The sequence below is a fragment of the Rhincodon typus genome, chromosome 21, assembly GCF_021869965.1.
Source record: "Rhincodon typus isolate 14 chromosome 21, sRhiTyp1.1, whole genome shotgun sequence".
In the NCBI taxonomy this organism is placed as follows: domain Eukaryota; kingdom Metazoa; phylum Chordata; class Chondrichthyes; order Orectolobiformes; family Rhincodontidae; genus Rhincodon; species Rhincodon typus.
Window position 1 is genome coordinate 24,891,567 of NC_063352.1, and position 23,590 is coordinate 24,915,156.

General features: G+C 39.8%; 1 protein-coding gene across 7 annotated transcripts in view; it reads left to right on the forward strand.

The window, feature by feature from the left end:
- si:ch73-103b11.2 (myosin phosphatase Rho-interacting protein) overlaps window positions 1–23,590 on the forward strand; it is a 183,791-nt gene that overhangs the window by 9,232 nt on the left and 150,969 nt on the right. For all 7 annotated transcript variants that reach the window (XM_048609494.1, XM_048609490.1, XM_048609495.1 and 4 more), the window contains exon 2: window positions 15,791–15,868. In XM_048609494.1, the coding sequence (XP_048465451.1) occupies window positions 15,791–15,868 (78 nt within the window). The remainder of the gene's footprint in view (window positions 1–15,790; window positions 15,869–23,590) is intronic.

The window sequence follows — 23,590 nt, forward strand, 5'->3', positions numbered from 1 at the left end:
TCTTCTATCCACCTCCCCCTCTCTCCCTATTTATTTCAGAACCCCCTTCCCCTCCCCCATTTCTGAAGAAGTGTCTAGGCCCGAAACGTCAGCCTTCCTGCTCCTCTGATGCTACTTGGCCTGCTGTGTTCATCCAGCTCTACACCTTGTTATCTCAGAATTTTAAACAATCTGTTTGTAATCACAGGAAGACTTATTTTCTTGCACACAAAAACATTAAAAAGTAGAAGCAGGATTGGGCTATTTGGCCATTTAAGTTGGCTCCACCATTCAGTAAGGTTCAAGCTGATTTTCTACTGTAACTCCATCTTCCTGTGTTATTCTTTATCTCTCGATTCCCTTATTCATAGAATCAACTACTCAAAAGACTAAGAATCCACAGTTCTCTGTGGTAAAGAATTCCACAGGTTCACAGTTCTATCATTGAAGAAATTTATCTTAATCTTTGTCCTAAATGATCCTTATTCTGAAACCCAGACTAGTTCTAGACTGATCAGCCAGGGGAAACGCACTCCCAGAATATACCCTATTAAGCCTTTTACATGTTACAAGAACAACAACTTTACTTACATCACACCTGTAATATGATAAAACTGAGGTGCTTCACAGTAGCATTATAAAACAAAATTAAATAAGTAACTTTAAGAAATATTAGGATAGATGGTGGGCAGCATGGTGGCTCAGTGGTTAGCGCTGCTGCCTCACAGCGCCAGGAATCCAGGTTCGATTTCACCCTTGGGCGACTGTCTGTGGAGTTTGCACATCCTTCCCGTGTCTGCGTGGGTTTCCTCCCACAGTCCAAAGATATGCAGGCTAGATGGATTGGCCATGCTAAATTGCCCATGTTGTTTAGGGATGTGTAGATTAGGTGGGTTATAGGGAGATGTGTCTGGGTGAGATGTTCTGAGCGTCAGTGTGGTCTTGTTGGGCCAAAAGGCCTGTTTCCGTACAGTAGGGATTCTGTGATGATCTATGATGGTCAAAGAAGTGGAACAATTGGGAGACTTAGGATGCAGGCAGCTGAAGTGTAGCCACTAGTAGTGGAGTAGCTGAAACTATACATGTGTAAGGGGCCTGAATGAGAGGATCACTGATACTGTGGAGTGTTGTGGGATTATAGAACTGTACAAAGATACATGGGAATGAGGCAATTCAGGGATTCAAGAGTGGACAGACTGTGTATCTTTTATTTTTCTGTATTTTTATTATGGACTTAAATGAGAAAAGAACTGTTTTAAAATGCAAGGATTACTGAAGGATTATGCACATTTTTGAAAGCAAATCACTGACACTAATTGTAGGGACTGTTTACACAGCTGCTGGTTCAAATATTAGTAGGAGCTGGAGCTAAGGAGGTGAACAAATGGCAATTCAGCAGCAACAAGTTGCTGATTAACTGGTAACTAGTCCATGGGCCATTGATCCATCAATGTCAAATGTTTTCTATCTGTCTACCAACTATGTGATTGATTTTAAGGTAGTTGAATAGCTTGGGGCTGTGAACAAGATAGCGAGAAGCTATCAGGCCTCCACTAGCTCAGGAGCTCTCTCTGTTCTCTTCAGTAAAAACAACTTGAAGCCTGAAAAAGAGTTTACCTTCCCTTCAGCAATTGTTGAGAGCTGTGGCTTACAGACTGGTTACAACTATTTTCAATACAGTATATCATCACGTTAGTATTGAACTCAGGTAAACAAAATCAGAACATCAGGAATTCCAAATCATTTCAACCTTGGAGAGCAGGATAAGGAGATGATGATAAAGGAGGTGACTGTGATAATGGTAATCTTAATGATATTAACGATTACAAAGACAATGTAATTAAAAGTAAACTATTGGAAAAGTGTAGACCAAGCACAGAGAAACATGAGGAGAGATATGGTATGAGATTCATGTGAATGTAACTTATCACGTGATTGACATTAGTAAGAGAGATGCTAAGTGAGTACTCTGCACCTGTTTCTGAACAAGGAAAAAGAGGTTGCGCAAGTCAGGGTGAAATAGGTAGTTGAGATATTGAATGAATTAAAAATTGATGAAGAGTTGGCCTTGGAACCTATGATACTTAGCTGTAAATGCCACACTTTTTTGACAAATGTAATTTTTTGTCTTTTGAGATGCCTGGTCACCACACTGTTGTGTTCTTGCTCTGCACTTCATGCTAACTAGATATTCCCCCCATCATAGAGTTTTGTTGGATTTCTCTTCACATTCTATGGTCATGCACCAGTAAATCTTCCATTATCGTCAAAAGTTGTTTCTTTGCATGGTAACTTTTCAACATTTGCTCTGCTAGAATATATTTTGACCATCTCTGCAAACAGAGTCATCTGAACTTCGAGCAATCCTTATCAGATTTCTGGGTTGCACAAATTTGTGTTTTTATTTCCATCAGTTGCCAGTAAAGTGTTTGGTTATTGTGTTTGAATAAAATTACGTTACTTTTACAAGAGTATGATCTTCTTTTTCTGCTTGATCCACTTCAGCCCTTAAATTACTTGTTGTTTGCCTGGAATACAGACTATTTTCAATAGTTGTATCTCATCAGCCTGAGCCTAAAGAGGTATTTCAGATTTCTTTCAATTCCAGTAATGTTGACCAAAAGGTTGTGACCTGAAATTTCAGTCACCTGATGTAGTCTGTGACACTTTCACATGGCAACATAACTGCAGGCACAGCTTTCCCTGTGGCTGATTAACTCTGTTCAGTTTCTGCCAGAGTTCTTTGATATGAAATAGACATGTTGCTGTTCCATCAGTATGCACTGAATAAGGATTGATAGTCCTGTGGACAATTTGTCTGCAGCTATAATTATGAATAAGCCCAGGTTGAAATGTTCTTTAGCATCAGTAGAAAGTAACTTCTCTTTGAGAGCGTAAGAAATAGAAGCAGGTATAGACCATTCAGCCCCTTACATCTGCCCCATAAATTAAACAAGATCAAGGCTGACCTGTCCCAGGCCTCCACTCCTCTTTAGTACCAGCTCATCTTAGCTCACTGCTCCTCAGTATTTCAAAAGTCTATCTACCTCTTTAAATTCTTCTGTTGATCGAGCTTGCACAACTCTCTGGGATGGAGAATTCCAGATATTCACTATCCTCCAGGAGAAGAAATTCTTCCACTCCCTTGTTCTGTAATTATGTCCCTGAGTTGGACTATTAGACCCCACTAGTGGAAACATCTTCTCAAAATCTACTCTGTCAAGTGCCTCAGAATCTTTTGTTTCAAAAAGATTGCCCAAACTCTCATGAATAAAGGCCTAAACGTTTTTGATAAGTCAACGCCTCCATCCCAGGAATCAGCTGAGTGAATCTGTTTCGAACTACCTGGAGTGCCAGTACATCCTTCCTTACTCTAATGGGGACCACTGTACACAATACTCCAGGTGCAGTCTCATCAACACCCTGTACTATTGTAACAAGACTTCCTTGTTTTTAAATTCTAACCCTTGTGGATTTGGAAGAACTGTCTAAGGAGCCTTGTGGAATTTCTGCAGTTCACCTAGTAGATAGCACACATTGCTGCAACTGAATTTGGGTGTTGGAGGGACCAAGTGTTTGTGAATGTGCCAATCAAATGAGCTGCATTGTCCTTGATGGTGTCAAGCTTCTGTAGTGTTGTTGAAGCTGCACTCATCCAGGCAAGTGGGGTGTATTCCATTACACTCCTGACTGTGCCTCGTAGCTGGTGGACCGGCTTTAGGAAGTTAGAAGGTGAGTTACTTGCTGTTGGATTCCTAGCCTCTGACCTGCACTTGTAGCCACAATATTTATATGGCTAGTTTCTAGTGAGTTTCTGTTGAGTTCCGAATCTTGGTCATACTGTAACCATGTCTCTGTGATAACTGTCAAGTCAAGTCATATTTATTCGTTTTTATTTTTGGCATCAACTCCTCTACCTTGTGACAAATACTGTGTGCATTCAGAGAAAGAGCCTTTCAGAAGCTGCAGTCTGTTCCTGTCTCCAATACCATTGCTATTTTCTTTCTAAAGCCTGTCTTATGAGTTGAGTGAGTCTGGTTAAGTTAGGGATAAACTTTCTCATTGATGCACTGTGTCTGATAAGCATTGTGTATTATTTACACACTTTGCTGGAAATTCATTGGCTGTAGTCTTCTTCGGATCCAACGTGATTCTCGGTGTCTTCAGAATGCAATCATCATTTTTGAGAATAGTCATTTCTCATTTAGTGCAAGGGCTGCATCCTGTAGTACTTTAAACATATCCAAAATCCTAGGCATTGACTTTTGATAAATCTCGGGTGAAGAGGATGCTAATGTCTCAAATGTTAGAGGGTTTAAGCAATACTGCCCAATTGGTTCACTAAATGTAGTTGGCAATTTTGACACTTAGTCTAAAGCTATCTGCTGGAACCTACCATTGGCATTCAGGTTTGTGAAAAACACACTTGTGGCCAATTTTGTCAAACAATTGTTGACAGACAAAATATTATGGATTTTCCTCCTAATTCCTTTCTTTAATTGAGTGAGATCAATGCACATTCTTGCTTAACCAACAGTTTTGGGAGCAGTTACTTTCCCTGAGCAGCATTGTGTTTGTTCAGTTGCTGCCAATATAACCCCATTTTCATTCGTGCTGTCTGACAGATTTTAAAGAGCAGAGAATTTTACTAAGAGCGTACGAGCAGATGGGTTTAGCACCTTTTTGCAGTATGAGGCAGTAATCTTGATTCAATTTGCCTAAACCTTTTGAATAGCTTTGGACGTTGCTGCTGAAATTCTCCACGAATTAATTGTGGAATAATGTATTCAACTTTTCCAAGAGACCTAGACAAATACATGCACTTCTGATCAACAATGTTTATATACTGTCAAATCAGTATACATTAATTACATCATCTGCAACTAAGTTTCGTGATAGTTTTGCTGAAATGCCTGAATATCAGTGCCTCCTGGATCTTGGCTTATCTCACCTAGTCTGACTGTCTCAGACTTCAGTCCTGAAAACTGCCTAACTGTATTAAAACAGCTGCTCTGATGTTAAATTTAGCGCTTCTTAACATCAACCTGATGCTTCAGAATCTGATCTAACTCCTTTCATGTCCCCAAGGAAAGTTGTTTTGAACATTTTGTTCTGTATCACTGTAACCACTTGAACTTTTTCGTTGTAACATGACTTCCATTTTCATTTTGCAGGATCTTTTCTTTGATATTGAGGTGATGAAGGTGCAGTTAACTTTTATGATATTATCCAAAATGGCCCAATGGCCTAGTGGTGTTATTGCTGGACTGTTGATCCAGAGACCAAGGGACCTGGGTTTGAATGTGCAGATGTTGTAATTTGAATTAAATAAAAATATGGAATTAGGAGTCTAATGATGACCATGAACCCATTGTTGATTGTCAGAAGAACCTTTCTGGTCCACTAATGCCCTTAAGGGAAGGAACCTGCCATCATTACCTCGTCTGGCCTATACGTGACTCCAGACCCACAGCAATGTGGTTGACTCTTAGTTGCCCTCTGGAAAATTAGGGATGGGCAATAAATGCTGGCCTAGCCAGTGACAGTCTCATCCTAGGAATGAATGAAACAAAATAAAAATAAACTGGCCACGTTTATGGCAATCAACTCCTCCTGCTGGATATTCAATATACTTGTGATTCTGTTTGAGCCTCGTCATGTACAACCTAACATTGCCAATGATGTTGATTCGTGCTGTTTTGACATTTTACTTGGAGAGAGATGATGGTGATGCTGTCTGACTGTCAGAAGCATCCCTGCTGTTTACTTTCAGCAGTAACTGATTTTGGGCCCTGATTTCTGCCTGTACAACAAATTGGATTTCCTGTTCCAACATTGATTCCCCTTTGGATTGAAGGAAGTCTATTATCTTCTGGTCCCTTGCACTGACTACTGTATGGTCTTTAACTAATTCATCCTTCAAAATTTCATATCAGTGCCATTCTGCTAGTTGATACATCCATTTAAGGCTTCTATTAATTCTCCCAAATGCTGAGACTGCTGGTTCCATTTTTCTCATTCTACCACTCAATTTCCTTTTGGGGCCAAAGTATGGATTGAATGTTTTAATCACTGCATTATACTTGTAATACTTTCTTCCATGCTTTGTTTAACCGGAACATCAGCTGTTGGGCCTGCAACATATAATAACATGATGACTTGATGCGACTGCTCCTTCAAGTATAGGCCTAAATCTGTCGTGTAATATCAATATTTCTGGTTCCAACATTCCCATTTCTGGTCTCCTGGGCCTTCCACATTATCATTATAGTTGAGTAATGGCAAGGTCGCTACCAAAATGATCACCTCTTTTGGACTATTACATCTAATTGACCTGAGTGAATACTTGGGATTTTCTTCTTTTGAATGTTTTCTGATTGTGTTTTACTGTCCAGAGGATTGCCAGTTTGTGGCCAAGGTTTGAAGCCTTCTGAGGTCTTGACCTTCCTTTTGGAGTCTCTGTTTTTTACTCAGTTCTATCTCTTGAGTTCTTCTGAAATCCAACCTTGTACTGCCATTGGAGTCTTCCTCCTTTCAGCTGTGTCCTTTAGACTCTGTTTTAACTTCAGATCCTGGCTCTGGAGGTTTTTTCCTGAGCTGTTGGTTTGCTTTATCTCATTCTCTAAGCTAATACTGTTCCCAGCATGTTGAGGTACTACTCTGGAATATATCTCTGAGCTGTGGATGTCTATACATACGCTGTCCCCTGAGGCTGCTTGCTCCTTATCTCTCAATAAGGGTCTTCAATTCTTTTTTGCGTTGTAAAACTCCTTTATTAACATCTGTATATATGTTGTAAAATACTGCTCGCTACTGTAGTGTCTAAGATCTCTCTTGTTCACATCTCGAATACTATGTTTGGTTTTGATAATCTTATTTAAGGAACGATACAGCTCCATTGGAGATAGTTCCGAGGAGGTTTACTAGATTGATGCAGTACATTGTTCTGCTACACTTTTGTCTGCCAGTCTTCAATTCCAGTTTACTTAGGGTCCTTCCCCTGTTGAATATTTTTACGTTAGGTTTACTCATTTTATTTCACAGAATCTGATCTGACAATACTTTGTTTTATTCATTAGTCTAGAAACTTGCTGATCTAGAAAATTTTCCTGAACACATCTCATAAACTCTTCCCACTTTTTGTTCTTCACACTACTACTTTCCCAATTTATCTTAGGATAAGGAAAGTTCCCATTATAACTAATCTGTAATTGTTTCAACTCTGTAATTTGTTTGCAAATTTGTTACTCTGTATCTTTCTCACTGTTTGGCCTCTAAAATATAACTCGTTGAATAGTAGTACCTCTATTATTTCTTTGTTCTTACCAACTAAATGCCCTCTTTGTCCCCAAAAATCATCCTCTGCTTCCAGAACTCTGAAGTTCTCTTTTGGACTGCCAACACTCCACCTTTTGTTCCTTTTCTATTTTCCCTGAACTCTCTGAACCCAAATTGGTCCCCCGTCTTTTCCATTTGTTAGCTAAGTGTCCATCATCACCACAACATATTTGCACATGGCTATCTGAGCTTGCAGTTCACCAACCTTACTTACTATACACACTACTTTCACATATCTGGTGATACTATCAAATACTGTCCTGTTTCCTACACTAGTGTTATCACCCTCCCACAACTGTTTTGAGCTCCTTGTTTTCTTCTCTGATTCTCTCGTAGTTTCCATACTCTTGCCAAGTTAGTGTAAACCTTCTGCAATAACAGAAGCAAATTGACCTACACTATTAGTCCTGGCTTTGTTTAGGTGCAGCCTATCCTGAACAGAGCGCATTCCTTCCCTGAATTGGTCCTAGTGTGTCACAAAAACCTGAAGTCCTTCCTATTGCACCCCCTCTTTAGACTCATTAACCTGCTCTACCTATACTGTCACACAGCTTAGAATCTCCAGGTTACAATCTTTCGAGATTATACTTGTCTGTTTCTTTCATAGTTCCCTAATATGGGCTTTCAGAGCCTCATCCCGCTCTCTCCCAATTCTATTGGTACCAATTAAAACCATGACTTTTGGGCTGTACATGTTGCTTTCATCCAAGTGATCTACAGCCATTCAGGAATACCCTGGCAGAAAGGCAGTATACCATCTTGGATTCATGTCTGTGTTTCCTGAAGTACATATCTGTTTTGCTAACTTCTGTCTCCTATCACTACTACTTTCATCGTCTTCCTCCTATTCCCTGTACTCGTGGTGCCTTGTATTTGGCTGTAGCTGCACTTCCCTGAGGAATTATCACTCTCTCCAGCATGAACAGCTTGTTGTGGGGTGAGATAAATTTGGATGAATTCCTGAAGTGCCTGATGGCTTCCCATTCCCTTTCTCTGTGTTTCAGTTTAAGAACTGAGGGATGACATTATCTGTTAAAATGTTATCCACGGAACTTCCATCCTGATGGATGCACCACAGTGATGCTCGCTGCTGTTCAAGCTCCAAAACCCAGAGCTCAAGCTGTTGCAGCTAACAGCACTCACTGTACATGTGATCATTACTGAGGACTTAGTCCCAGGACTGAGCTGCTCCGTTGTATCTATCATAAACTATTAAGTTTATGACAAGACTCACCAGTCAGCTGTTTCCATTGTATTCATTTATTTTACAGAACAGTTAACTGAAATGTTTTTACCTAACTCCTCTTTTCTAAATATGTCATACTTTAACTTACAGAAAAAAAAACAAAACTCTTTAGTGTTATTATCCCTTGTTATCTAATTTTAACTTTGCCCACTAGACCTCATTAATGAATTGAGCACTGATTGGAATTATATGAAAAATTATAAGATTGACTTTAGTTTTAAAATTTTATACTGAATTGTCTATGCAATCTCAGTTTGCAGTTGATTAAATTTAGATTATATTGGAAGCTCATCCCATGCAATACCTTGGCTTGTGTAATATTTTCACAATTTTGTCATCTTCCAGTGTGGTTCAGATTTGCTGATCACAGCCAGGCTTGCTTTACGCTGTCCTATTCTGACCCTGCCTTGTCTTGCGTAATTCTCCCTTGGGTTAGGGAACTGAAACTGTTAATTGTAGGGGTTACGTTGCCTGTAAAAAAAAATGTATCCTGCAGATTTATCCAAAGAAGTTAGCTTAGGTGGAAGACGAGGTTAAGTCCATGATGGACAGCGATGTTATTGAACCAAGTCAAAGTAGCTGAAGTTTACCTATTGTGATGTTGCTGAAACCAGCTGGCGCACAAAGATTTTGTATTCATTATCACAAAGTCAGTGTGGTGACATGAGTGGTTTGTTTCTTGTATCATGACTACAGGGTCACAATGAAAGAATTGGAATGTATGATTTGTCACCATAATTCCATTGCTAAAAAAGACAATAGCAAGTTCCGTCTGAAAGAAACACAGAAAATCCGCTTTTGTAATATAGGATGGACTTTGTCAATGTAAAGCCATACCATTTGGAATGAAACATGTACCAGTAACTTTCCGACAATTAATCAACAAAATGATTGAAGGATTGTGTATCGTGTTGTTTGCATTGAAGAATTGGTAGCGTTCAGGTAAATTTGAGAAGAACATTTATACCACTTGAATGAACTGTTGATCATCTATAAAGAACCAACTTGTTCATAAATCTGACTAAAAGTGAACTTGCCAAAGCAAAAATGATTTGTTTGGGCCACATGTTGAGCCAAGGTCAAGTGACAGCTAGAGAAACAAAAATAAAGACTATTGTAGATTTTCCCATGCCGAAGACAAGGATATATTGGCGTTTTATTTGGATTGTATCCGTTCCAAACTGTAATTGCTCCTTTGACAAAATTGTTGAAAAAAGGCAAGAAGTGTGAATGGACAAAGCTTTACATCAATTTGCAATTGTAGCGTCGTGTCATTATGTTTCAGTGACTAACCTTAAATAACTAAACAAAATATGAAGCATATGATCTATCAAGCCAGTTTTCATACTGGGATCTAACTTGTTCAGTTGGGATCAGCTGTGATCTTAGCAGTGTTATGAAGAGACTGTTACTGATACAAGAGTTGATTGAAGTCAGGAGAAAAATAGCTTTATGTTTCAATTCAAGAATAAATTTATTCCAAGTAAAAATGATGTTTGGATTGTTCCTTTACCAGCTGGTTATCGGGAGCATAGCTAAACTGTACATATAACTCCATGTGTGGTTGCACCAAGCCTTCTACCATTGCAGTAAGACTTCTGTAGTCTTAAATTCTAATCCTTGTTACAAAAGCTGACATACCATTTACAGTCCCAGTCCATTTTGTACTGCATATAAATCTTCCATGATTTGCATAAAAGAACACCCAGGTATTTCTGAATACCGTTATTTCCCAGTCTCTCTCCATTTCAAAATTGAATTTGCTCTTCTGTATTTCCTACTAATATATAACTTCCCCCTTTTCACCTGTGCTTTATTTGATCTGTGATGGCCTTACTTATTTGCTTTATCTATCTGTATCCATTTGTGATTTGTTGTACATCCTAACAGCAGATATTCTCATCCCACTGTGTATTGTGAGAAAACTGGGATACATAGCACTTCGTTCCTTCATCCTAAGTCATTGGTACAGATTGTACATCACCGAATCAAACACTCATCTGTGCTGTGCCCGATGCTTACAGTCTACCTTTGCAAAAATCCATTAATTCCTGTTCCCAGCTGTATTTTCTGCTCCTGGTATTTTAGTTCTGCTTAAACTGTTTCTAGATCCTGATATTTGTATTTAAGGTCCTTGTTCTTTCTACTGTCTTCACTTCATACTACACTACTGAGATGCCCCCTTCCTTTCAATTTTACCTGTCTTCTAAAAGTCGAGTATCCTTGAATATTTAGCTTTTGACTGGTCAGTTTGTAATTGTCTGTTTAATTGTCTTTAATCAAGAATTAATTTATATTTCTTTATTCTGTTTTATTGTGAATGCTTCAAGCTTTCAGAGTGTTTATAGTTTTACTATTTTCTAATCTTTATCACAAATTCCAATTACCATTGTTCAGCTTGGCTGTCCTTTCTGACCCCACTCTGCTTTGTTGTCAAGTACTTGTGTACATTGATAGAAGGATGAGCTGACACAGCTAATGCTGCATTAAATCTCCTCCTCAATGGTGGCCTTTGTGAGAGGTGGTTATGAACTGGTCAACATTCTCCAGCCTTCGTCCTTCAACAAATGTGAGAGGTGGAATATTGGCTGACCAAGTCTTGGTCCTTTTTGCAGCATTCAGGGACAGGCTGTGTCTCTTGTGTGCAAAATTGAAGCGATCAGGGGAGGTGTGCAGATATGGTGCAGCATGAGCACACAGTCATCTGCAAACTGTCAGTCACATGTATCTATCTATTGAGGTCAGTTTCTTGTTTGCATGGAGACAACTGAGGTCAGAGAGTTTTCCATCCAGGTGATATTTAACATTGTCAGCACAGGACATCTGATCTTTTCATGTGAATAGTCACTGAAATAGGTTGTAAATAGTACGGAGTCTATTGTACAGCGTCCTTGACACAGTCTGGGTTTTGAAGACACCTGTTTCAGATCTCCTGATGGTAGTTAATATTATATCATCATGAAGCAACTGCAGAATTGTAACTAACTTCTTTGGACATCCACATCTTTAAGACACCACACAGCCTTGCTGTAGATATGTTTTAATCAACTTGTTGGAGTACACCTCTGGAGCAGATGGGACTTAAACCAACACCTTCTATCCCAGAGCTAGGGATACTGCCACTGTATTGCAATAACTGTTCAATAGCCTTGCTATATACACTGACTTGATGAATACATTGAAGCAATCTTGATGTTGACATGAAAACTCTTGACGTTTTCTTGGCTTTTTTGAAGAAAGACCAAGACGCAAGCTCCTATGGAACATCTAAAGCAGCACTGTGCCTCTGGGAGGATTCCTCATCCACAGGAAGTAGATGGTTCAGGAGAATACTTGTTAGAATTCTTTTTGGCATAGATGAGAGAAAAATAACTTCTTAGTTTCCGCAGCGTAATTTATCTTACTAAATGAAGATAGTTAGAATTGTCATATTCCTGAAATCTCGGAAGGGGGACATGTCCTTTTCCCTCCCAAATGTGTAGGATGAATGCATGGAATCCTGATTCAAGTAAACATCTAGCTTTGTAGATCTCAGCTGGAATGTTATTGGGAAGCAGGGTTTGCTGTTTTTCGTCTGTTTGATTACTTGTTGCAGCTGTATCATCAATGCCCTTCACCAGTGGATTCTGCCACAAAAGCAATAGCTTTAGGTTCATGGCCAAGGAGTTACTCAGTGAAAACCTTCCTACATTGATGGATGAGATTGTCCTCTTTAAGAAGAGGAATGACATACTGTGAATGAAAAGGATTTTGACCACTTGACCATGGTTTTTTTTTTTTAAAAACGCTTCAGATGCCATGACGGTCAGCATATCATTGGATGTCTTGGACTTCTTCTTTTCCTTACCACATGTCCTTTGTCTCTTGTGTGTCAGTATCATTTGCCTGTAGGAGCTGGCCTTGAGCTGTTCGCTGCTGCCTTCTTGACTTGCAATCTAGAGTTGTTCTGCCAGGCAATAAAGGCTGCTTGTTTTAATACATTTGAGAATAATTTTCCTCAGGCCAGCCGCAATGATAACTGTTCAAACCCAGTCTAGGCACAGGGAGAGAGTACAAGCTGACTTTATTTGATCCCACTGTTCTGAAATTGTGCTGGATATGTTCAGATTTTTAATATTGGCTGTGAACTGCACTTGGAATTCCTGTCTTTGGACTGTCTGATTTCACAGGTTGAGACGTTGATCTTCTTGGGATTTCAGGCCTTGTATTGTCTTGGTGCTGGATGGATGTTGTTCACTGATCAAACATGTCGGTGATAGCGTATTAGTCCCCTAAGGATTGAGGCTTATAGTCAAAACTTAGATTTTTGACACAAACAACACAAAACCCAATAATACCACAGGTACAGTTCCCATTTTCCACAGTGGAGTCTTGATGTGTTATCAAGGATCTTTGCATTTACATAGTGCCTTTCACAACCTCAGATCATCCCAAATTGTTTTACAGCCTGTTAAGTACTACTTATGTGTGGTAGCTGTTGTGATTTAGGAAACATGATAGCCAGTGTACAGGCAGTGATCTGTCACAAACATCAGTGTGATAATTACCAGATTATCAATTTTATTGTTAGTGGCTAAGGGGTAAACATTGACAGGTCATTGGGAAGAACTGTATTATTCTTTGAAAAAATGCCAATGGATATTTCACAACTACCTGAGTGGGTAGACAGAGCCTAGGTTACATGTCTCACCTGAAGGAGGGTATCTCCCATCTGTGCTTCAGTAGAGTGTCAGCCTAGATCTTTCGCTCAATTTTATGAAATAGATCATTCTTTCTTATTTTGTCGTCATTAACAAGAAAAGAGTTCCTTGAGTATTTCCTGTTTTCCTCAACCAATGAGTCATAAAGGTCTTGACAATCTGAAGTCAGCAGCATGACAACACCAAATTAACTTAAATTGTGTTGGAGGGACAAAGATAACATTGCTGTTGCAATGATGCTAATGCAGTGGCTCTGCACAGCCAGGCAAGATCAATTTCTCATGTCAATAATTTTAGTCCTGTATTATGCCATACCAATCACCCCTCAACTGTGATTATTGAGATTGAGATTGTAGCTTTTTATTAAAAACATATGTATCTTGTGCATAATGGCTTTTAAAACAAAAGCAGATAATGCTAAGACCTAATTGCCAGCTGAATTCTGAAATTTCTTCATTATAACATGAATTGAACACATTAACATTTTAGTGTATTCTTGTCCTGTATAGTTAGGAGCTTCTGATACTTAATGATACACAAGGCAGACAAAGCACTTTTTATGTTTGTTCTCATAGCCAGCTTTTCCTGGAGCCATTGACCAAAGACTATAGCTTGAGGGGTATTACTGCCCGTCAAGCATGGCTGACCAGGAGACTTCTACTTTTACCGTCTGCCATGGGTGTACTGGAAGAATTTCCAGGTTGATAATCAACCTGTTTGACATGTTAAGAATGTACCCCAGGTCATCAAGTCCTAAAGTGGAACTTGAACCCAGATCTTCTGACTCTGAGGCAGGCATGATACCCAAGACCACCACGCATTAGCTGAAAAGTTGTAATAGTGTCTGTACCACACATTCCAGAAGGAGAGATCAAACTGCTGTTGTTTGCTCTGTTCTTTCATGTTGTGATAAGTATTATTTATATTTCACAATGTATTTCTGGTAGAAGTTGGGCATTAATGAATTTCAACAGTCGTTCCAAATGAAGGCATGCAACTGGCCAATAAGTTGTCTGTTTTTTGTCTCCTTTCCTTTTTGTCTGGAATAAAGATGTTACATTGGTGTTTTTCAAACCTCTAGGACCTTTCCAGAATCTAAGGATTTCTGGAAGATTACTGCCAGTGCATCCACAATCTCTGTAGCTACATTCTTGGATATCCTAGGATGCATCCCATCAGGTCCAAGGGACTTATCAGCCTTGAGCCGTCCCCACCGCTTCTCCAATGATAGTTACTGTATTTATTTCCTCACCCTCTTTTGCTCCTTCATTATTTCATACTCTTTTAAATGCTATTAGTGTCATCTGCCATGAAGGCTGATGTGAAGCCTTTGTTCAACTCCTCTGCCATTTCCTCATTCCCCATTATTATTTCCCCAACCTCATTCTCTAAGGGGGAAATGTTCACTTTGATCTCTCTCTTTCTTTCTTTTTATAGATTTAAAGAAACTCTTCTATCTGATTTGATATTACTTGCAAGTTTATCCGCAAAGTTTATTTTCTCCTTCTTTATTAGTTTTTCTTCATCTTTTTTTTAATTCCCAGTCCTCTAACTTAGCATCAATGTTTGCTACATTGTTTTAATTCCCAGTCCTCTAACTTAGCATCAATGTTTGCTACATTGTATAACTTTCCTTTCAATTCAACATTATCCTTAACTTCCCTGGCTAACCGTGATTGTCTTGGCCTCTTCCTAGAATCCTCCATTCTTTTGTCTCTTTGTGAGTCGTGAACTATTGTTCCTCAATTATCTTTGCGGCTGAGCTCCTTTCCCAGTCCACTCCAGCCACCTTTGCCCCCATTCCTTTGCAGTTACCCTTATTTAAGTTTGGCACAGTTGTTCCTGAGCCAGCTTTCTCCCTCTGAAACTGCTAAATTCTAACCTTGCATGGTCCTTTGGACTGAGATTGGAGTATATGCTGCTTTGGCCTCATGGATTCTATTTCTATTGCATTCAAAAAATACAATTTTATTAACACAGTACATATCACTACAGTCTAATACACCCAGTCTTCTCCTCCAATCTCCATTCTCCACCTTTTGTTTCTCTATGTTTAGCCTCTATGTCAAGATTACATCAGTTACATTTGCATTTACCTATTTGGGTATTAGGTTCTACGTCTGAATATTTATTCACAGATCTCTGGTCCAACATTGAGCCATCCCAAATTGAATATTACAAATTTAAACTGCACTCTGTGGACAGTAGTGAAAGTACTATGATCAGCTTTGGCTCTGAGTAAAAGAATTCATAAAAATCCATAAATGGTAACTACAGGTCAGAGAGTGCAAATGTGCAGGGTGGGTTGTGGAGGAAAGTGGTGACCTCAGACCAAGACAGGTTTAGAGAATCTCGCAAGTGGAATATATGTGGGTGAACTACATATGGAATGATAACCAAGAAAGGATAAGTGCTTTCAAGAGCAGGAAATAAGAGAAAAATACTGTAAATGATCGACTTATCTTGGTTATAAATCCTTACAATTGCATTTTAATTATTGTGTTTGTCCTTCTTTCCCATATTTCAGGCAAAGCCTATTTATGGGGGCTGGTTATTGCTGGCTCCTGAAGGAACTGACTTTGAAAATCCAGTGCAACGATCAAGGGTAAGTTGAAGAGTTCTTTGCTTTTTGTAGGGTTTTTGGTCAGTTAATTAACAGCCGTTGTTAAGAATTAAACTTTTTATTGTGCCTTTGATATGTTTCAAATATCCGAATATTGCTGGAATTGTAGCCGCTATTAACAGATGATTATAGGCATATTTGCAGAGTGGGTCTGTCACATGGTGGTCCTGTTGTGTGTGAAAATCTGAAATAAATACAAGAATGCCAGGTCTGGCAGCATCTGTGAAGACAGAAACAGAGTTAATGTTTTGAGTCCATTTATGACTCTTCTTTAGAACTGTTGTATTTATGATGGGGCCCACTCTCATGTGACATGCTTTATAAGAATAAGACCCACTTCCACAAAGCTTGTGGGAAATGTGAGAGAATCCCCCATCATGAAACATGGAGTCTTTCATGAAAACAAACGATGTCTGTATGGATAAGTTGCAAATCAGGAGTCATTCTATTTTAATAGATTGATAGCTGTCTCATTTATAAAGATTGATTTATGCATGTCAGCTGCATGAGTATTGTGTTATGTCAGTGTTTACTCTTTCCGTGGTGATGCCCAGAAACATTGGTAGACTGAGTGGAGTTGGGGTATCACCCTGGATTAAAAATCAAACTATAGAGTATGAAAGCAGAAATTATACCAATGCATTCCGAAGCGCACAAGCTGCCCTCTCAAAGAAAAATGAGAATAGCCAGAGATAAGCTATGTGGTAGACCATAAGATCTGGTCATCTGCCAATTTTGTAAGCCATAACCATAAAGTAGGGTGTGGGACCTCCTTGTATTATGCCACGGAGGGATTGTGAGCTAGAGATATTAATGTTTATGGATATCATAACACAGGGTTAAGACAATGAGATTTGGCTTTGCTACCTTTGACGTATCGCAAGGAAATATGCGTGAGTCACATTGAGTTGAGGCGGACACACCTCGAAAGTATATACAGTCGGTTCTGCTATAATGCGTGTTCTGGCAGCATGAATTGACTATGACGTGACTGACGAATAGGGGAACACTATTTCTAAAACGCGAACTTGTTGGCTATAACATGTTTCCACCAGTGAGCAGAGGAGTATGCGCCAGCATCATGTGATCGTTTCATGGGCTTTGTCCTGAATATGCACAATGTTAGTGTCAAAAGAGTCTCCCTGCTGGCATCAGATGAATGCAGTTGAAATTATCGTGGAGGCCTGGGGTAATGTCAGTAAGGACTGCTTGCATGCAGTTTGGCAGAAGCTTTTCCCAGATTTTGTTTTTTCAAGATTTGATCTGTCAGAGGAGCTCCCAAGAATCAGACAACGCTGTGTTGATCTTGCAAAGCAAGTTGGATTTGAAGAAGTGGTGAGTGAGGATGCTGAAGAGCTGCTTGAGTCCCACTGTGAAGACCTCTCTACAGCTGATCTACAACAACTTGTCATTGTGGGAAAAGTGGAAGCTGGAGATGAAGTAGTAGTCCAGGATGCAGCACCATGACCGCTTTCCACTTCTGTCTTTTATCTTGAGGGAAATTGAGAAGCAGTTGCAGCTCTTAGAGGACAATGATTACAATGCAGAATGCAGCAGGGTAGCAGTTTGTGGAATAATTATTTGGCATCCTATGAACAACTTCTTCATGAAAGAAGAATAAGGGCAAAGCAGCAAAAACTGGATGTATTTTTAAAGCCATCTCCCAAGAAACAGTCAGAAGACAATGAACCACCGCCATCCACTTCTGATTAACTATTTTTCTCCATAACCCTGCAACCACGACTGTACCTGAAGGTGATGCCGATGATGCAGAACCTCAGTTCCTGCATTAACAACAGAGCAGCCTCAAAACCTCCTTCCCCATTAAGTCATCTTGACACCTTTTCAAGGTAAGGTGTTTGAATTTACTTTTATTCCATTACCAGATATGAATTAAACATTTATTCAAACGGTGCTATCCTTCGTGCTCGGCTTTTGAGTGTTTTTTGAGTGTTTGTTTTTTTTTATTTTTTGGTGGTCTGCCCCAACCCTGCTTTTTCTATAGGTCCTATTATTTCTACAGTGCGATTTTCTATAATGCAATGTTGCGCAGGAACGCAACTATCGCATTATAGCAGAACCGACTGTAGTGCCAGATCACTTGGGGTATTACATGTTGATGGTGTAGTAGGATCTCCGAATACTGGAGACAAGATGATTTGGAGTTCAGTAGCAGTGAAAGATGATGGTTTGTAGGGTACTGGAGAGGAGCATGCAGGGAGGTGAAGATTCTTGAAATGGTTAAATTGGAAAGAAGCTTCTGGAGTTTGGCAGCACTGATGAGGAAGGAAGTCTTGGCATTTAGTCATATGGGGAGATGAAGATTTTGAAATTATTGCGTGACTCCATATTTATATTTTTCTCCAAGTGATTGTTTTTGGAATTAATGTATGCCAGTTATTAGTTATCAGTTTTCCCCTGATTTCTGCACCTACCTCTTTTCTCCAGGAAATACAGATGCAAACTACTCACTTAAAACCTCAGCTCAAATTTTCTCTGTCTCTCCCTGCCTGTCCGATGGTCAATACTACACTCCCAGCGAAATGATTGCCTGCTTTATGCCTTCAAATTACACCCATATGGCCTCATTTGAGGAACCTTCCAGGATATCATCTGAGTTATGAGATGGTTTTGAATTTTAACTGAAAAGAAATTTCTTAAATAAAAGTGAAAAACTGTGGATACTGGAAATCTGAAATAAATAGGGAAAGTGCTGGAAAGGTCTGTTGACGTCTGTGGAAAGAGAAACAGAATTAAAGTTTCGAGTCTGATATGACCGTTCTTCAACAGAAATTTCGAACATTTGTCTTTCAGACTTTTTAAATCATGCTTCTAGCTTAAGTGAAACAACTTTAACTGAGATAAATAAATCCATATTTTGTACAAAGAATTGTTTCTGATTTCCTGCCATTCCTTATCCTCCAGTACATGACTTGATTATGAGCTGGATGATTATTATAACAGCCCAGTGTACATTCTGACCTTATTTCAACTGGCTGCTGGAACAATCTATGCTGTCAGTGCATCTTATCTAGACCCCATGATCTTGGACATCAGGGCATTGTGCTAAATATGCACATACATTATCTTGGAGATGGCTTGCAGTTTTTGATATTTATCATTATGCTACTGCATCTGAAACAGCTGTCTCCATCATGATTAGCAAAGCAAAATTATTGAATTAACTGGGTCTGCATCAGTTGGTCGTGGAAACAATTCGAAGGAGATACATATTTGTTTTCATTATCACCAATCTACCTATATGTACATTTTGTTTGTGATCATCACACAGTCCCTGTGGAGGACAAGTCCATCTTCACAGGGAGGGCACCCTGACACCATTGTTCTTTGTGGCACTATCACCATGCTAACTGGAATCTCAGCAGATCCAGCAGCCCACCTCTGGCATTCATGAGATACTGGGGATGATCAACAGCCAAAGAATTGTATTCCACCTGAATCTGTAACCCCTCAGCCCAGCATATTCTCCACTCTACCATGACTGTCATGCTAAAGGACCGATCCTGGTAGGATGAGCAGTGTAGGAGAGTGTGACAGGTGTGTACTTGAGTGCTGAAGTCATATCAGACTTGAAACGTTAACTGCCAGACTTGCTAAGTTCCTCCAGCACTTTGATTCTATTTCAGGAGCGATGTAGGCGTACTTAAAAACGAGATGCCAATCTGGTGAACTCCAGTGCAGGTTTACATGAGTCAAATTTGGATAACCTGAAACCTCAGTTGTGGTCAAGTTGTCAATGATTCCCACTGGCAGGATAAACGGTCCAGTGGAAGGATGCCCACGATGAGCTGAAGATCTTGACTGTTAATTCCAGATTTGCCAAACTTGTGTCTGCTTCTCTAATGACTGCGCCAACCAATTGGAAGGTGGGTAAGGCGTGCTAGAGTGCAAAATTATGGGCAAGTCTACAACAATGGCTGCAAATCATCCAGGCCTGTGCCCAGATTGAGTATGCACCCAGAAAAATTTTTAACGTGAATGAAGTTGGACTGTTTGACCACCTTTTACCAGATTGCCTTTTAATGTTTAAAAGGCAAAGATGTAATAATGGAAAGCAAAGCAAGGAACGTGTCACTGCTTTGGTCTGCGCAAACACTTATGGCAGCAAAAAGCTACTGCTGCTTGTGGTAGGAAATTCCAAGGAGCCATGCTGGTTTGTAAATGTCAAGACACTAGCCATGTGGTGTGAGGCTAACGAAACCACCAGCATTTCTGAGGTGTGCATCAGGAAAGTGGACAAAGATATCAAAGAAGAAAGTGAAGGTTATTGCCTGAATGACCCTGAACAGTCAGCTGTCTCCTTGGCTGAAGCTGCAAAGGCTGCGGAAATGCTCTGGGATTTCACACTGGAAAACACAACATGGAAAACATGTTTGACTGCATTGACGATATGGCGGACCCCATCTAGACATTGTAGAAAGAGATTATTGAGTCTTTCTACAGCTAACTTTTTTTTTCAGTGCCTTTTACTGTACAAGGTTGGGACATTATAAGGTGTGAACAAATTGCATAATACAATTTTCACACATTTGCTGTGTCATTCTCTCTGTATTTTCCTACCTTTTCGTGTTATTGCTCATGTCACACCAGGGAGGGGAAAGTTGTGCTCCAGTAACTAACAGTGTCCATAGTCCAGCAGTTCTAGTACATAATAGATGTTTTCTAATCAGCCTGTTCAGCAATGTTATTACATACCTTTTGTGCAGGTCAGACTTGAACCTGGGCCTCCTGGCTCAGAAGGAGAGACACTACCACTGCACCATTACAGCCCTCTCCAGTATAGTGTACACTGCTTACCTGATGATTTGCCCAGTTATGTTATGTCCTGTCCACACAAAGCCAGCAAATTACAAGCCAATCAGATTACTTCCATCAGCAAAGTGATGGAAGGTGTTGGCGAACATGTCATCAAGTGCAGTAATCTGTTTATTGATGCTGGGTTCTGGCATATCTAACTTTTTGGTTCAAACATCGACACAAAAGCTGAGTTTGAGAGGTTCATTACCAGTGACTGGCCTTGGCATCAAGTCAGAGTGCAACCTCAAGGAGCCAAAGCTAAATTAAAATGTGGAATTGGGAGTGGGAACGTGAAATTCTCTGCTGGCTGAAGTGATATCAATACAAAGTTAATTGTTGGAGGATAATCATCTCAGTCTAGGATATCACTATGGGAGCTCCTCACAGCAGTGTCCTTAGCCCAGTCATTGTCAGCTGCTTTATCAGAGAAATCCCTCTTAGAGAAGTCAGGTGGAGATATTAATTAATGACTGCACAGTGTTAAGTACTATTTACAATTTCTTAGATGCTGAAAACGTTTGTGCCTGCATGCAGCAAGACTTGGTCAATATTCAGTCTTGTGCCTATAAGTGGCATGTAACACGTATGCCACAAAAATACTAAACAATGCCCAACTCCATCAAGAGAAAATATAACCTAGTCTCCTTGATATTCAAGAGCATTACCATTGCTGAATGCCCCATTTTGCAGGACCAGCTACATCAGTATTGTGGGTGTGAGAAGAGGTCACAGGTTGCATGTACTCATTTCAATTTCCTTGAAGCCTTTCCATTACCTAAAACACAACTCAGGAGTGTGATGAAATACTCTGCATTTCACTGTGTTATGGTTGGGGTATGAAGAATTATACTGGTAATCAAGCTCCATTATTCCTCCAGTCACACCATCAGTATTAATACGCTGACTCAATCTCCAAAGTGACCAGTTGCTGCCTTTTTGAACTACTATCCAGAATAAAGTAGATTTTCACCACGTTTCTTTAAACTCAAAGTAATTCATTTAGTAGTAAAAAAGATTATTTTAATACAAATAGCAAATATTGGCTAACATCAAAGCTATGATCCAAAATTAAAATTCTATCTCCTTAATGGGGAGGTGATGGCCTGGTAGTATCATCGCTCGACTATTAATCCAGAGACCCAGATAACGTACCGGGGACCCAGGTTCGAATTCCATCGTGGCAGATGGTGGAATTTGAATTCAATAAATATCTGGAATTGAGAATCTAATGAAGACTGCGAATCCATTGTCGATTGTCAAAAAAAACCCATCTGGTTCGCTAATGTCCTTTGGGGAAGGAAACTGCCATCCTTACCTGATCTGGCCTATATGTGACTCCAGACCTACAGCAATGTGGTTGACGCATAGCTGCCCTCTGGGCAATTAGGGATGGGCAACAAATGCTGCCTAGCCAGTGATGCCGTCATCCTGTGAATGAATAAAGGAAAAAAAGTCCCAAATGCAGACACACTCTCAGAACACAAAGACAAAAGTCTCTGCAGAGATGATAGCACAAAAGGAAACTAAAAGCCCTGTGGGCTAAGGATCTGACAATAATGGATAGAATGTGATGACTTCTCATAGTTCACTGGGGTTCCTGTCAATGAGGTTGAATTGTGGATAGCTGTAGATTAATTGTAAAACGTTAGTTCTGTTTGCACTCAACCTCGATCCAAGTCATTCCAGTTTCTAAGGTCTTGCTGTGTAGCCAAAGATATTGGTATTTGGAAACCCTATCGGGTTTCCAGGAATTTCTACTGAGGAAAGAATTTCAGGAGAGAGAGGGAGAGAGAAACTTGCCTTTACTGCAAGCCTTGGAGAATTTTACCTTCAGACCCTTGGGTCTATAGAACAGAAGACCAAATCCAGACAGGGTCGCTATGCAACCATATGCATAGAAGCCCCATAGTCTTTTCAATATTAAGTTTTACAATAATTAAGGGCTGTAAAACTCTTTACTTGCATCCTTGAAAGCTTTGCTTGCCTTGATCTCCAAAGTCAGTTGTAAACAACAGGTTACAGCAAACGTTAAACTGTTAACTTCCTTCCTTGATAAAACCACATGGTACCCTTTTCAATGCAGAAAATATTCAACCATTCTATATCTTCCAATTTTTCTGCAGAGACATTATGTCTAAGTACCCCCAACATTTGGAAGTGTGATGTTCCAACAGCACTTAAGAAACTGCAGGATAAAACATCCTGCTTGATTGATGCCCCATTGACTAATTTAAACATTCACTGTCTCACCACTGGCACACTGGTGCCAGTCTCCACCATCTACAACTTGCTGAGGTCCTTTGACAGCACTTTCCAAAACCTGTGGCCTCTGGCAACACTAGTGCAGCAGGTGCATGGAGACAGGATGGCCTGCAAGTTCTTTTCCAAATAATGCACCACCTTGACCTGGAAATATCAGGATTCCTCCATTGTTGCTGGCCAATATCCTGGAACTCTCTCCTTAACAGAGCTGCCCCATCACCACACAGACAGCAACACTTCACCATCTTCTCAAGGGCAAGTAGGGATTGGCAATAAATTCTGAGCAATGTTGTCCCATGAATGGTTGAACAAGAATTGCTCACAGTAAAAATAACAAGTAGTGTACTGCTGCTGAAAGGTATGGCTAAATTTAAAACACCTGTGTACTGTTGCTCAAAATTACTTGACATGCAAGTAACTGTTTTCTAATTTTCAAAATCTCATTTCCATCATCTTGCTCTGACTCCTGTGTGGGATTCACACTAACGCTAATTGAGACATGTAGATCAACCTGGTTTATAAGACTACCCCATTTTCTTAACCTTAGCATCATGTTCGGATATATATTAAATATGTAGTGTGTGTGTGTGTGTGTGTGTGTGTGTGTGTGTGTGTGTGTGTGTG